Source organism: Vanacampus margaritifer, chromosome 15 (assembly GCF_051991255.1).
Source record: "Vanacampus margaritifer isolate UIUO_Vmar chromosome 15, RoL_Vmar_1.0, whole genome shotgun sequence".
NCBI classification, from domain to species: domain Eukaryota; kingdom Metazoa; phylum Chordata; class Actinopteri; order Syngnathiformes; family Syngnathidae; genus Vanacampus; species Vanacampus margaritifer.
Genome location: NC_135446.1, coordinates 8,503,603 through 8,519,957, shown reverse-complemented (window position 1 = coordinate 8,519,957; position 16,355 = coordinate 8,503,603). Strand labels below are relative to the sequence as shown.

The 16,355-nt window shown below is 40.8% G+C and overlaps 2 protein-coding genes and 1 long non-coding RNA gene across 3 annotated transcripts in view; 1 reads left to right on the top strand and 2 right to left on the bottom strand.

Moving 5' to 3' along the window:
* Positions 1-835: 835 nt before the first annotated feature.
* Positions 836-5,008, bottom strand: LOC144035111 (uncharacterized). Its single transcript, XR_013288372.1, has 3 exons — positions 4,914-5,008; positions 3,332-3,469; positions 836-872 (listed from the first exon to the last, which is right to left on the bottom strand). It is a non-coding gene; the product is annotated as an uncharacterized LOC144035111 (long non-coding RNA).
* On the top strand, positions 4,949-5,670 carry coa6 (cytochrome c oxidase assembly factor 6). The gene is made up of 2 exons (XM_077544538.1): positions 4,949-5,092; positions 5,186-5,670. Exons 1-2 carry the CDS (start codon positions 4,949-4,951, stop codon positions 5,282-5,284), a joined length of 243 nt encoding a protein of 80 aa, XP_077400664.1. The 3' UTR covers positions 5,285-5,670.
* The window catches only part of slc13a4 (solute carrier family 13 member 4), a 12,934-nt gene continuing 1,944 nt past the window's right edge, over positions 5,366-16,355 (bottom strand). Inside the window, exons 2-16 of the mRNA XM_077544533.1 lie at positions 14,654-14,782; positions 12,834-12,970; positions 12,441-12,604; positions 12,153-12,207; positions 10,628-10,667; positions 10,480-10,566; positions 10,214-10,398; positions 10,023-10,142; positions 9,851-9,952; positions 9,332-9,433; positions 9,137-9,246; positions 7,797-7,906; positions 7,570-7,731; positions 7,268-7,405; positions 5,366-7,027 (exon numbers count right to left, since the gene is read on the bottom strand). Coding sequence (XP_077400659.1) covers positions 6,890-7,027; positions 7,268-7,405; positions 7,570-7,731; positions 7,797-7,906; positions 9,137-9,246; positions 9,332-9,433; positions 9,851-9,952; positions 10,023-10,142; positions 10,214-10,398; positions 10,480-10,566; positions 10,628-10,667; positions 12,153-12,207; positions 12,441-12,604; positions 12,834-12,970; positions 14,654-14,782 — 1,779 coding nt within the window. The 3' untranslated portion in view covers positions 5,366-6,889. The remainder of the gene's footprint in view (positions 7,028-7,267; positions 7,406-7,569; positions 7,732-7,796; positions 7,907-9,136; positions 9,247-9,331; positions 9,434-9,850; positions 9,953-10,022; positions 10,143-10,213; positions 10,399-10,479; positions 10,567-10,627; positions 10,668-12,152; positions 12,208-12,440; positions 12,605-12,833; positions 12,971-14,653; positions 14,783-16,355) is intronic.

Genomic DNA, 16,355 nt, shown 5'->3' with positions numbered 1-16,355 from the left:
CATAGAAAAAAAACTTAAACGCTGCAACATACAGACACACCTGCTACTCTTCATGCTATTGGCGTGTGCAATGTGTGTGCGTGTGTGTCGTTGCCATGGCATTCGGTCTGATGTGATAGTGATATTGACTTCCAGTGGTGGCAACTTGAGGTCACTGTCGTGGTCACAGCATGCCTGACTGATAACTGGTCGATGTTTAGCCATCAGTGTATGTGCATGCGCGCGCGCGTGTGTGTGTGTGTGTGTGTGTAAGATGCCGTCAGTGGTGCAATGTGAGGACATGTGTGGTTGGTGTGGCTTATAAGATGAGTGTGCAGACTCTCTGGTATGTGCAAATGAAGGCTAAAATAATATGGAGCCTTATATAATTTGACAGATGTCTATTTTTGTCATTTATCAACGCCTGCGAGATTAGGGGGAGTTTAACTGTAAGCATTTCATTGATAGTCTCTCTGTTCGTATTAATTAAAGGGTGTGTTGCCAAGAAAGACGTTCCTTTAGGGACACTCACGCTCCATTTAATAATCAATTTGTTCCTCATTTTGGAGATGTGTGATACATTCTATTTTTGAAAGGCAAGAAAAAAGAAGCAGAAGATGGCGTGGGTCCGTGTCATTTAACATTTGCGTCAGGCGACTTCAAAAAGTGGTAACGCTGTTTGCTTCCATCTGCGTGCGTGCGTGCGCGCGCGTGTGTGAGTGTGTTTCAGGCCGTTTCAGGTGTGTGTCTGCCTGTGATCTGACATTTACCTTCCTGGATCATTAAAGGTTCCACCGTAGATCTTAAAGTCACATGACTCATCTGTAGCACTTTTATTGCATCTCCCAGGGAGGTTTATGTTTGAGTTGTGGTGATTAGCCTGTCAGCATAAACTGAAACAGAAATCCATACTCGAATCATGGGATGTAGCTTGTGGAAAATATCACAAATATATGTAAAAATAGTGGAATGGAAATAAGTAGAAACTGGGCTTCGGTTAATAGGATGTTTACATTTTCAGGAAATGTATTTCTCTTTATTAACAAGGTAATATCGTGTTAATGTGTTGAAAATTTGAATATAAGGAAGGATCATCCTCATATGAACTGTTAATGAATCATAAATTATAATGCAATCAAAAAAGCTTCTCAATGTGATTCAAAACGCTAAGAAGAGTTTAAAAAAACAACCTAATTATTATACTATTATGTAGATATTGAGCTGCCTCGGAAATGGGTTCTACTGTGATTACAGTACTGTTTGTCAAGATTAAACAATGCCACCATCATTTCCCCATTATTCATCATAGTGATTCAATACATTTCTAATTACCGTATTTGGATGAATTATTCAAGTCAAAGCATCCCGTCGCCCAATTTTTCACTGTCACACAAGAGGATGTTGGATATATGATGGCAGAATAACAAACGATCAAGATGTGTAAATCATGCTCATCCTTCAACATAATCTGAGCAACAGTGCTTTTGTGTTACTTTCAATCAGTGGCGGAAGTGCAGTGTAAACATGGAGACCAGGTTTGAGCTTAATAGTGATGCATTCAAATGGTTACTTGCCCCAAAATGTCCATGTAACATGATACTACTACACCTTGTTTCTCTAATTAAACTCCATACTAATATCAGCACTGTTTCACTGTTGTATTAACGAAGACATCACCACTCATCTACAGCATTTGGATGGGTTTGATCCACGTCAACTGACATGTGATCAAACCTTGCAGACACCAAACAACTGCTATCAAAGTCAGGCAACGCAGCAAAGATGTACAGTTTATGATGTTTGCCACAAAAACAACAAGATTAAACCAAAGAAATGCGCCAATTTGGCTTGAAGGTGAATTTTACGGGCATAGACGGAATCTTCACAAACGTGTTTTGTGAAACTATGCTGGCACTCAGTCAATAAATCTTGCTGGAACTTTAACGTTCCTCTAATAGGCTGCTTTTAAAAAGGTAATGTGGCGAGTGTGCGTTTGTGCTGAATTAACTGATCCAGTGCTAGGCAGGCATTATCATGAGGCGAGAAGATAGATGGGGGGGTGGAATTGCAGAAAAATTAGCCCTCTGGATAACCTCCTTTAAAAAAAAAAAAAAAGTATAAATATTGGACATTGATTTGAAAGGGAGGGTCAATCAAATGCATTTGTAACTCTTAGGTCAGTCAATATAACCATTTGAGCCAGTAAATGGGGCTTTATTTCGAAAAATGTGAGACATGTAACCTTGAATAAAAGAAAAAGCCTCATTTTACTTCCCTGCTCAGATTCAAAGCATGTTTTTGAGGGCGTGATGAGCAAAAGTGGACCTCAGCTGGAGAATGGAGAAGCAAAACAGCCATTTTCCATGGTCAGGGGTTAGTGCGAATGTGGTGCATTTATATCAACATGAAAGCCTGGCCAGACGTGCACAATTACTCAGTTGATTGCAGGAGCACCTCGTCCTAGAATAGATCGGCACTCGTGGAAGCAGGAGTAGCTCGATGAGACATTTAGCAATCGGAATGAGTGGGTGATATCCATATTGATCCTTCCTCAACGAGCACATTCTACTGCTGCTGGATTTACCTGCAGGTATGACCGCAGGCTAGCCTCGTCAGCATCCTTGGAGGCCGCATATGACGTCTTTTCCAGGATAATGTGTTTTTTCTAACCTTTTACATCAATTCTCAACAGCAAATTGGTAAAACTATTTGTCCAAGACCACAATGACTTTTTCCATTATGTAACAGCAGGATGTAGGCGGGCTGTAGCTTGCTGTATTAAGTAGGTCATGAGATTAAAGAGAATAAAATCTGTCTTGTGGCCTCTTCTGTTTGCCTCATATCACCCGAGTGTGAAGCTTTTCATTGATAATCAACGCAAATTGGAGCGTTTTTCAGGATATATCGAATTGTGTGAAATGACAATGATTGAACGATTCTAATTGCTAATCTTCACAAAATTCTACCAAACAAGTGTGGCGTAAACAAAGTCAGTAAATCAGATGTACAACATTAATATCTGTAGCTTTGTCATTTAAACATGTCATGTTTCATGGACCAATGATATGTCAACATGTGGACTGCACTTCCTGATCACTGAACTTGAATTTGGTTAATTGTCCAGCCCTGAAGACGTTTTTGACACTCTCATGCAGCCGATTCTTTAAAAGTGCATGCCTGTCTAGCCGAGAGTGTTCGTACATCCTTGCAAGTGTTGCTGATGCTCTCGGAAAGAAACTCGCCATGCAAAACTAAAACACTCAGTGAAACGATAAATGGGATCACTAAAAATGTGACATTGAGTGTAAATTAGGGTTTGCCTGTATATACGTATAAAGCCACAAAAACTTACTTTCCTAAAATGACTGCTGACAACGCATCCTCTGCAGAGGTTTGCCTGTTTTTCATTCCCACTCGGTCCACATGAGCACACAAACAGAGATGGATTGCTGCTGGGCGCCATGGCAACCTCTGGGGCTTTTCTTCATCACTGTGGCCGAGTGAGGAAAAGCAAGGAAGGGGCGGGGGTTTGAAGGAGAGAGTTAATCAACACCGCGCATTAATTATGCCTTTTCTCGCTGCGAAGCTCTCACACACGCTATTGTGCATTCAAATAGACAAAAACAGCCTACATGGGAAAATACTTTCATTTGAATGGGGCCAAACTAGATAAGGCTACATTTTGGAGAGGATGTGTGTAAATGATTTACCTTGGTTGTTAGATTGGATATAAAAAGTCTACACACCCCAGATTTGTGTGTGTGTGTGTGGGGGGGGGGGGGGGTTTCTAATAGACTTTTCCTGACATTTTTTTTCAACTGTTTATATTTCCCACCAACTTGACTAATATATGTCGAGTAGAGTAGAGTAGAGTAGAGTAGAGTAGAGTAGAGTAGAGTAGAGTAGATACTGGCGGTGGAAATAAAGCTTAAGGCCCCAGTTCCAGCTCAAGAAAAACAGCCCTAAAGCGTAACAAGTCACCAGCATGCTTGACTGTCGGTATGGTGTTCTTTTGGTTTGAGGTCAAACTTAACATTTGGAATTTCAGACCCCCCACCCCAAAAAAAAACCCGTTTAAAACGAGTCTGTTATAGCTTGTTGAAATTAGTTGATTGCTCAGTAGATATGAAGAGAATTGAAACATTAAAGTGATGAGATCAGATTTGATCAGTTTCACCTGTTGCATTTTCCAGTCAGATTTAACATGATTGTCTCCTGTACTTTTAGGGGTTATCTAAAAAAAAATATATTCAACACCTATTAGTAATTCTACACACATTTATTTGCGTTGCAAACAATCGGAAATTAATTACTCAAAATTATATTTTATGCATTGGACTTTTCCAGGGGCAATGTAGGGCTAATATAGTATTATTGGCAAACAGCGTCATCTTCTGTTAGCTTTGAGTAGCAGCGTGAAGGAGCAGCATTTCTTAACTGCGAGCTTGACACAAAAATCACAGACATTTGCGTGTAAACGCGTTTAAAACTTAATGGTTTTTTTAACACTCTTATATGCATGATTTAATTATTTTTACGGTCCAAAGCCTGAGCCTTTTTTCTCATAACCCCACCTCAAAAGCCCGAGGCTGCTTTCGCAACGAAAGGTATATTGACGTCATCAACGCGCGACAGAGAAGAACTGTCCTTCATGCTGTAACCTCGTACGCGTTGTAAATGTACAGCGTTTTTGTTTGTTTGTTTTTAATGGGAAAACAGTGGGTTTAAGTTGGAATATTCTCCGAAATTTGATTGAGTAAGTACTCAGCTTCTAAAAAAAAAAAAACGAACTACCGGCCTTTTCTCACCGTTCGTGTGCTAAACGTCCTGTTTATGCTCATTAAAACACGTAGCATGCCTGTATAATTGCGTGCTTCGAAAATGCTGCAGTTGTTTTTAGCAACTAAAAAAACAACACGTTTTTAGTTAGTTACCTTTTTCGATTCCCTCGACCCACAGTCAAGTGGTGATGGCAGCTCCAAACGCAGATGAACGAAAGGCCTGCTGGGACGCAAGAGACTCATTGTGGAAATGTCTGGATGACAACAATGACAAGTCTGCATCCTGCCAGAGCTTCCAAAGCGAATTTGAATCCAAGTGCCCTGCTCAGTGGGTAAACCATCCCTTTTCCCCCTTGCCATTAAAAGGTAATTTCTTGTCATCATCATACACTAAATGTACTTCCGGTTACTATCTTTCCTTGCAGGTCAGGTATTTCACTAAAAGGAGAGACTTCTTGAAATACAAAGAGAAGCTTGAAAGTGAGGGGTTCACACCGTCTGAAGGCCCCCGGCAGCCCTCCTGACCCTAAAAGTGACCTTTTCTCTTTATTTTTGGCCACATTCATCTTGAGGACTTACTTGCAATCATTTCTTATTCTGGTTTATTTTTAAATATATGTGAATAATTCTTGAAGTCGCATCGAGTGTAATCTCACTTTGACCTCTTGCTGTTCTCATTTGTGATCATGCATACTATAAAGAAAAAAATACAATGCATATTGGTTTAATGTATTTTATTCTTTTACACATATTTGGTCTTCCTAACTCTCATGTCTGTAAATGTATGGAACCAGCTCTTTAAGTCTGTATGTATTTACAAAAATAGGCTTGAAAGCCTCGACAGAGACTCCACTGAGTTGTACTCAGCGTGAGAACGTGAATAAATTACAAATAAAATAATAAATTCACAGTCTTAGTGATTCTGCCTGTAAAATAATTGTTAGAAGCAATAAAAGCCACACATTACATTGTGTAAAGATATAAAACACCTTTTATTTTTTTTGCAGAGTACATAATACTTCCTTCTACCACCAGATTTAATTGAACATTGATTTTCATAAAATGCAAATATGCGCTCACCCTTTGTACCTTAATTTTGCTTTCAAACAAACAACTCAGACGCAGCATTAATCCTTTAGCAGCTTATTATTCAACTGTAAAGCTTTTTTGTTTGTTTTTAGAATTGATGCATTTTACTTAATCTGTCAACAGTGACTCCAAAAGCCATTGCCTTGTTTCCATGGAGCAAATTAGGAGTGTTTTTTTTGTTTTTCTTTTGTCAGTACTGCATTGACATTTGTGGGGAAATCATGCATCTTTGTATTTGATTCATCATCTTGTAATGTAGTTTCATAAGAATTATGTTACATGTGAACAAATTCTCTTGTACACTGACATACTTTTACTGTGGGTAAAAGTATTGTATACTAATTTAAAGGCACCACTAAAAATGTTCTCCCCAACATACTGTACAGTAGAAGGCATTCTGTGGCTTTGATTGTCACTTCTAGAACTCTGAAATGTCATATCACCGCAAGTGAATGCAGTCAACAACAACAAAAAATCTCTACAATAATATGTTCTATGTGACCCCACTAGAAAAAAAAAATGTTCTTACAGTTCTTATTAAAATTGCGTTTGTGGAATATGAGGCAGCAAAATCCAGCCGTTTTTATCCATTTTAGGGAGCGGCCATTTTGTCATTTGCTGTCGGCTGAAAATGACATCACACTTGCGCAAGGCTCAGGTAACAACCAATCACGGCTCAGCTTCTGAAAACAGGTGAGCCGTAATTGGTCGTTACCTGAGCAACTGTGATGTCATATTCAGTCGACAGCAAGTGGATTTTGCTGCATAAATCATATTCCTCAAACGCAATATTAATCCATGTTTACTAGAACATATTATTGTAAAAAATAAATATATATTGCCTTTTTTTTTTCGTTACAGCTTTCATTGTGAATTGTGGATTGCCCCTTTTAGCAGCGTTCCTTCCCTCTATCAACCTTCCTATAAGTTCAGTCCAGACTTTTCATGTTGCTTTGTCTGCATAAAGACTTGGTTTTCTTAAAACTCTCAGGTCACGTCATGTCCCCCCTTGCTGGCTTCTCTCTGAGAAGATGGGGGGGCTATAAACTGCTGGTGATGTTTGCAGCCACTGCCCAGGCTGGGAACTCAGTCAAATTAAAGAGTGGAACCCCCCACGTGGTGATGGCCAACATCACCACGGCAACGCCGATCAGGTTCACCCCAAAGCCTGCTTTCACCTGGTGGAAAAAAAAGGAGAAGCTAACTAAACAAAAATATCACAAGAAGCTTCTGCCCTCTAGTGGAAGAGGATTTCATGACGCGTATGAGCAAAAGCGGAAATGCTTCTCTGAGCATGCAAGCCTTTGCCAAGAGTTATGAAATCCAACTTTTTGTCCCTCTGATTACATAAAACACTCAAGCTTTTTGATGCTGCAGGTGCAAGAGAGCATGTGATTTGGGGAATGTGTGTGTCGTACCATGTCGCTGATCTGCAGGTGTCCGTAACTAAAGACGATGGCGTTGGGGGGGTTCCCCACTGGAAGCATGACCCCGAATGACACGCACATTGTGGAGGGGATTAAAGTGTGCAACGGGTTGATGCGCAAGGTCTCGGACTGCGAAGGACGCGTCGATACAGTCAGAAATAAAAAGAAACAAGAATCAGAATGAACAAATGATGAAATTTGCAGTAACTCCCAAGTTATGGAATTCACGCGCCTTCCTTCATTTTATGTTCAAACTCATGTTGTGACACACTGTGGCTCAAGCCGGGACGTACCAGTGCGGAGAGGATGGGCAGGAAGACGGTGAGCGTCGCCGGGTTGGAGGCAAACTCGGTGACCGCCGACACCAGCAGGCAGGCGAGCAGGGTGACGGCCCAGGGCGGGAGTCCGCTCATGGGCTCCAGCTGGCGGCCGATCCACACGGACAAGCCTGACACCTGTTCGCCACAATCAGTCGTTGTGATGCGCTGCTGAATTGACCAATCTCTGATGTACGTTCTACCTTGCAGCCGGCGGCCAGTGCGTAGCCTCCGCCCACCAGGATGACGATCTCCCACGGCATTAGCCTCTGGAAGTCCTTCCATGTGATCATGGGGGCCAGTGGGTCTGATGCTGTAAATACAGTAGTGGAAAAATGGATTCACTAACTTTAACTAGTGTACAGGATTCAACTGCATATCTGTGATGTATCTATCCTGTTATGCCATTATAACCAAAGTAATACATTTAAATAAATAAATACATAAAGTAATTAAAATAAATAAAGTAATCAATAACAATAATAATATTACCAATAAATGAGTTGAGGAGCATCAATTAGACAAATGTAGTGCTTTGCCGCCATCTTGTGATGTCTTGGTGACAAGAAACTACGATGAAATAAGTCATTGAGACAAAAGTAGTGCTTTGCCACCAACTTGTGACAGCTCGGTCCCAAAGAGCTAATTAAGGTGAGTTGAGGAGCTTCGTTTAGACAAAAGGAGTGCTTTGCCGCCATATTGTGGCATCTCAATGCCAAGGAACTGTTCAGGTGTGTTGAGTGCGCTTTTAGACAAAAGGAGTGCTTTGCCGCCATATTGTGACATCTCAATGCCAAGGAATTGTTCACGTGAGTTGAGGAGCTTCGTTTAGGCAAAAAGAGTGCTTTGCCGCCATATTGTGACATCTAAATGCCAAGGAACTGTTCAGGTGAGTTGAGGAGCTTCGTTTAGACAAAAGGAGTGTTTTGCCGCCATATTGTGACATCTCAATGCCAAGGAACTGTTCAGGTGAGTTGAGGAGCTTCGTTTAGGCAAAAGGAGTGATTTGCCGCCATATTGCGACATCTCAATGCCAAGGAACTGTTCAGGTGAGTTGAGGAGCTTCGTTTAGACAAAAGGAGTGCTTTGCCGCCATATTGCGACATCTCAATGCCAAGGAACTGTTAAGGTGAGTTGAGGAGCTTCATTTAGACAAAAGGAGTGTTTTTCCGCCATATTGTGACATCTCAATGCCAAGGAACTGTTCAGGTGAGTTGAGGAGCTTTGTTTAGACAAAATGAGTGCTCTGCCGCATCTTGGACCCAAAAAACTATGTTGAAGTGAATTGAGGGCCTTTATTTAGCCAAAAATAGTTTAGTTTTGTTTGTTTTTTGACATATTGCGGCAACTAGGTGCTAAGGCACTATGTTGAAATAAGTTAAGGAGCTTCATTTAGATAAAAGTAATGTTTTTTTGCCATCTGGCAAGAAACTCTATGTTGAAGTGAGTTGAGGAGGTTCATTGAAACAAAAGTAGTTATTTGCCGCCATATTGTGGCCTCTAAGCACACTTTTAAACCCAGTTGGGGCTGTGCTATCTTTACCTGGGCCTCTGTAGCTGGAAGACGGCGAGGAGAATGGTCGCTTGGCAGGAATTAGGAAGAGCAGGAAGCCCAGCAGGACAGACACTGTCGCATCGGTACGATAACCTTTCCTAAACGAGCAAGAGCAAACATTGCGATTGCACTTTTTTCAATGTTTGATGCACAAGATAAATAAGAACTCTTGGGAAGACTTGCTTCTCAAAAAGTGAAGTCCAGCCTGGCACGAAACCGGGTTCTCGCGTGAACCAAAGCAAAGTCATCAGGATGAAGAAAACACCGGTGACGACCTCCGGGTAGCTACAACATCACCAAAAAAAAAAAAAAAAAGTTAGCAGGGAATTAAAATGTGTTCCTTACGGAAGAGGATTAGGGCCAGTGAAGAGAGAAAAAAAAGGGTTGGCAGGATTCTCACTTTATTCTCACAATTCTGACTTTGAAGTGAGAATTCTGACTTTATTCTCAGAATTCTCACTTTAAAGTCAAATTTCAGAATACTGACTTTAAAGCGAGAATTCTGAGAATAAAGTCAGAATTCTCGCTTTGAAGTTAGGTTTCAGAATTCTGACTTTTTAAAGTGAGAATTCTGACTTGAAAGTGAGAATAATGGTAGCACTAATAAAGTCTAAAGTGAGAATTCTACCAAACATTTTTTTTCTCTCTTCACTGGCCCTAATCCTCTTACGTAGTCCTTTTCTAAGTGGAATCAATTGATACCTGATAGGTCCCAGTTTTGCATACTCCTCATGGATTCTCTTCTCGGACATCATCTCCCTTTTGGACTTGCGTTTCTTACTCAGCGAGCACGTTTCCCTGAAGCTGCATCAACAACGATGACATCATCAACCACACGCATCCATCACCTGCACGACTCGCACACGACGCTCACTTGCAGCCCAGGAAGAGGAAGTGCAGCCACAGCCAGGTGAGGACCAACATGATGATGGCGATGGGGAAACTGAAGATGAACCAGGTGCCAAAGTTGATCACCTTGGCATCTGGATAGCGCCTGGAAATGCAAACAGTCGTCATTTTTGGCAGCGTTTTGCAAAATCACGTCTGTAACGTAAAAGCACGTACGTGTTGAACTGCTCGGCAAATATGAGATTGGTGGAGGTGCCGGTGATGGTGATGAGTCCGCCGATGGTGGCGGCGTAGGTGATGCTGAGTGTCAGACATTTACAGATCATGTGATCCCGCTTGGTGGGATACTGGGAGTCTCGCCGGGCCTTGACACGCTTCACATTTGGGATCTCGATGGCCACCTGTGGGTGGGGAAGAACCAAAAAGTGACAAGTGAGTCTGATATTTTTTACCCAATGTATATTGGTGGGTTGCTTTCTCACCTGTGGCAAGTGTCCGTTTGTGCGTGTGATGCACTCCTGGTTGGCATTTGGATTCACGCCGACCCCATTGGCTTCTCCAGTCTGTACCTGAAGTGCCAAATAGAGTCACTCATGTAGTTTTATGCTGAAAACTTTTGTTGAGTCTTACCTCGGCCAATGTAGAGACTTCCTGTTTATCGCAATCATTGCTGCAGGATGAGGAGAAAAATCACAGCAATTAGACAAATGAAAACAAGTTGTGGTTGGTAATGTCATATATCACTATTGAATATGTTTACAATCGAATAATTAGATAAAATTGTATTTAAAGAGGAAGTCAACCATGAACATTTCTTGACGATAATATGTGACCTCACTAGTCTAAACATGACATTCTGATTAATATTACATTTGTGGAATATGAATAATGAAGCGTTTTTATCCATCTCAGGGGGCGGCTATTTTGCCACTTGCTGTCGGCTGAAGACGACATCACAGTTACTCGGGGCTCAAGCATCGACCAATCACAGCTCGCCTGTTTTCTGAAGATGAGCTGTGATTGGTGATTTGTGATTGACCTGTGACCTGAGCAACTGTGATGTTATTTTCACTCGACAGCAAGTGGCAAAATGGCCGCCATCTGATATTGATAACAACTGCTGGATTTTACTGCTTAACTCATTTTTAACCAGAATACTTTATTTAGACTAGTAGGGGTACACAGAACATATTATTGTCAAGGGGGGGGGGGGGGGGGTACTTGACTCATTGAACCATTTTCAGCAGTAAGAATATAATATTTTCTCTAGAATTAATTTGATAACTTGATTTTTTTTCATGTACAATTAATACCTTTAAAAGCACATTTTGCCACTTGCTGTTGGCTGAAAATGGCATCACAGATGCTCAGGAAACAGCTAACGACCAATCACGGCGCACCTGTTTTCTGGATTCGGGCATGTGGCGTTAGCAAACTGAGCCATGATTGCCGGTTACTTCTTTTCTGAGCATGTGTCAAAATGTGTTTTTAAAAGTATTGTAAATGAAAAATTTTGCCGTTATCACATTAATTACAGACAAAATATCTTCTTACTGCTGAAAATGGCTAAATGAGTCAAGTATCCCTTTAGTTTAAAGACACATTTTGCCACTTGCATTCAACTGAAAATGACATCACATGTGCTCAGAGCTCAGGTGACAAACAATCATGGCTCAGTTTGCCAACGTCACATGACCAAACCCAGAAAACAGCTGAGCCGTGATTGGTCACTAATCATCTTCAGTCGACAGCAAGTGGAAAAACATTTTCTTGAAGATATTAATTGTACATTAAAAAAAATGAAGTTATCAAATTAGTTCTAGACAAAATATTAACTTTCTATTGCTGAAAAGGGCTCAATGAGTCAAGTATCCCGTTAAAATGTATTACAAACCATTTTTTCCTGATTACAGTTTATGAACAGATTATTTATTTGGAAATGTTAAGCAACGCTCAACTATTTTTTTTAAACTGATTAAGTTGATGGTTCAGTAATTGTTTTCCAAAATAAAAGCAAATGGTTGCAAAGGTCTTATTTTGATATTGATAAGTTGATTAATCAATTAATTTTACACTTCTAATTTTAATGTTATTTGGTTTTACTTCACATTCAACACATTTAATTAAAGATGAAGTTTAAAAAAAAAAACAATACCTGTCATTCCGGTAGAGCAGCGCCAGGTGGTTCTTATCCAGGTTCTCCTCTTTATCTGAAACGGGTGCAGAGTAAAACAAAAAAGCCGCATGTATAATGGAATATATGGTGTTCCGCAGGGTTCAATTCTGGGGCCTCTGTCATTAGAGCCGCTCCCCTTCTGGGTTCCATCTTAATTTTATCATTTATTTGTTACATTCTCAATAAAGAAGGCTTCGGTGAATATGAAAGGAAACCTGTGGTTAAGAACCAGCGTTATGTAGTAGTCTAGATGGCCAACATTCGTACCGCTGTCATCCTCTGTGGCGTCGGGCTCGAGGCTGTCGGCCATGCCGGTGCATATGAGTTGCTGCAGGACGGCCTCGGCGATGGGCATCACCATGGCTGTGGTGGACGTGTTGCTCAGCCACATGGAAAGGAACACTGTACAACACATGAAACCCAGCACTAACCTGCGCAAGACAGCAGCAAAAAAAAAAAGACAGTCGGGTGAGTTTGGCTGCTTTAAAGCGCCTCGTTGTCATGACGTGAAAAATTTTGCAGCCTCATTTCAGTTTGAATTTGAAATTGTTAACAACACTCTTCTCTGCTATGTGTCAAATTCTCAACTTAATTTGTCTTGCGGTTAGCCTAGCACTTTGGCGTTCGTTTTTTTGTACTGGTGCACGCTCCAACGCTCACATGCCAGGCTTGGCCCCCGCGATCATCACCATGCGCAAGGCGATGCGCTTGTGCAGGTTCCACTTTTCTATGGACGCGGCCAGACAGATGACTCCCATCAACAGCAGCGTGGTGTCTTTGGAGTACTCGGCCGCCACCTGAAAAGGCACAACAAAAACGAGCCTCACAGGAAATGATGGATGAATGCGGGCTTATGACCTCCTTCACCCTACTGCGCCCTCCCCTGTCTGGATCAACATTTGTTCTTTTTAATCTCGCCATTGTGTAAGCCAGTGTCTCGTCACCTTTCACCTAAAGCCTGCTGGACTTTGTTCTGCCGGACTCGTTGCCATATTTCATACATGACGATAATCAATTCTGTACAGGACACGGGTTGGAATATTTGAAGCACCTTTTCTTTTTTTTTACCAGAAAAAGTATATGAGTAGTATACACAACACACATATATACAGTACATAAAAACATAATATATTTAAATACAAGCAGCTTCCAGTTGAGCCAGATGTTTACTCTCTAAACCCACTCAGGTGTTTTTGGGTGCACGTTTCCCAGCTCTCTGTTTCCACTGCACCGATCAGGTGGAGTACACGCCGAAAACGTTGTGACAGACAGGAAATGTTACATAAAAGCTCTCCGCTTGCATATTTATGGATCGCCATCACAAGAGGCTTACAGTGTGGTTAAGAGGCGGCTTTGCGATTTGGTCACACGGCACACTTTTTATGTAACGCTGAGATAAGAAAACGGTAAAGAAAAATGAAGACTGGTGACTTATTTGTGATGCTACATGCGTTACCTTCTAGTCAAAAGAACAGTCAACAATAGAACTGTTAAAATGGCACCCGCAAGACTTCAACTCACAAAAGGATCATTCAACTTTCTGTCTGATCTGGACTTAGTGAATATTAAATGACTCAGTGAAGACATGCCGTTTTTTGCATTGCTATGAAGATTTGAGTCAGAAATCCAAATCTCTCACTTTTGGCGGTTCAGGAAATTCGTGCGTTTCACGACATTTACAGGGTGTTCCGTCTTGCTTTGGTACAGCTAAGTGACTTTTTTTGTTTACATGTTTGTGCACTTTCTATAAAACTAGATGTCAAAAGATGGCACCAAAATACCCTGGCTAAGAGGAAAATAGTAACTGGCTTCAAGGGAGAGCTTTCTATGTTGAAATAATGTCAAAATATATTAGGGGTGTCAGGCGATTAATTTTTTTTATAGTAATTAATCACATGACTTCAAATAGTTAACTCAAAATTAATTGCAAATTTCACATCTGTTCTAAATATACAATGAAATGTACAATAAAATATTTTTTCCCTAAATTTTCATATTCTTGTTAACATAAAAATGGACAAAAATGTTAAACTAATACAAATATGGCTGCATCTTTTAGTCATTGATACAGTAATTTCATAATAAGTCATAAAGTTGAGTTAGAATTAAAAAGATGTACGGTATTGTACTGTAAAAAATTGTGTTGGGGTCATTTTTCTGCCACTAGATGGCATAATTGCATTTGTAAGACGTTGGTGGCAGCTCAGTGCATTTTTCTTTTCATATTAAGACCTATCGAATCTTCTTGTGAAATTCTGCACATTTTTATAATTGTAAAATACAACCCAGTCTCCACAAATAAAAGCAATATTATTTATTATTGTTAAATTTTGACATGGACGTATCTTCTGCGTTGCGAATTCCCGAAGTACAGGCTTTCCAAGTAAGAATTTTTTGTGACATTAAAGGAACTTTAAATTAACTCAAAAAGAACTCACTAATTTTGCCCCCCCTGTAATGTATATATCTTTTTAACTTACCTCACTTGACTTGAGTACCCCAAAGAGTGGGTAGAGGAAGGCAGGGACGAGAGCGGCAGCACCCAATGGAACAGCCTCAGACACCCAGTAGACCGCCGTCACTATTAGCACATAAGCGCAACATGCCTCCTGCAAACAGAAATGCCCAATGATGCAAATTAAATGCATCAATTATAATCCTTTTTTTCTATAAAAGTTGAATGACGGTTAAAATGATACAAACCTTATATTGACTGTAAAATCAAATTATGGCAGAAAGCTTGAAAGGTAGTAGCCCTAACATTCTTCCCTGGGGTACGCCAACATGTGGAAGTGCATTGATTTGAACTGATCAACCTGTTTCATCCACTGTCAAAGTCCAAGGGTTATCAATTCATCACACTTAAAACTATGAGCTACGTCTTCCATTGTGATCAATTTAGAAGACGAAAGACATTTGTCCATTTCGTATGCACTTCAGTCTGTAATTGAATGAAGAATAACAAGAGAAGCAGAGTTGTTTCATAGCGTTCAGTTTTTGTTCCAAGTCTATTTACTTATGAACAGCTGCGACTGTGCTGAATCAGCACCAAAAATTCACAGAAAAGTGGACAAGCCGGGCTGATAGCGGGGTTGAAAGCAATGCACAAGGATGCGAAGGTGCTGCGGGGGTTGATGAGGAGGATACATGCACAGATAAAATGAGTAAACAGGGCTGGAGATACAAGAAACATGGCCTGATTCAGCACTCACTGATTATTGATTATTGGCTCCTGTTTTATCAGACGAGGCTGGGCGACCTTCAAACACACGTCGCTGATTTCTTTCTTGCTGTCATTTTGGAAGTTAAAGCTAAAGTGCAGCATGAGCAACATCTGCTGATGTAATAATCAGACTTTAGGGGGCTGGCATTCAAACGCAGTTAGACCCCAGTTACTTGGTTTGAACACACACACAAAAAGCATGAATTGACAAACTTAGCTTTAGATTTATGTAGTACCAAAGCAAAATAATGAGTATGGCGAAACTTAAGCCTAATTGATTGGCTCATCACGTCCCTGTTATCAGCTGTCAGCACTGGAAATGATCATGAGTGGCATTTACACAAAGTAACTGAAAGACAAATTGGGTCAGAGGGTGGAGGAGAGATTGGTGTTTCCTGAACCAATCAAGAAGGAGCTATAACGATCGTTTTAAATTGTTAAACTCAAACTCATGCAAACATGTCAACTGGCACCAAAATGTCATCCACTACTGGAGATTAGTTTTGTTGTGTCATTTTGCTCACTAACAAGTAAACAAACGTGAAAAATTTGGTAATTAATAAGCCAGGTTGACTGCAACATGAACTGAATGTTCTGTTGTAGTGCGGCTGAACACACACACATGCACCACACACACACACTGTCACATTCCTGAAACAGTCTGCGGTCCCCGGTGTCGTAAGAAGCCAGCGGGAAGCCGACCTAGCGTGCTGTCGGTGGCGGTACAATGATTATATAACTTCATTACTCGGATTATTATTTTTCTTTGTGTTGATGTTCTGGCACCTCACTTTTGGCTCTGCCTCATCCTGGGCCGACGGCGTACGGTGCCAAACATGCAACGACGCTGACATACAGCAAGGAGAGCTGTGATTGGCCGACGGGCCGCGAACACCCTTTTGGATGAAAACCACCAAAAACAACAATATATATTTTCTTTGTGCTAATTTTTTCTCACT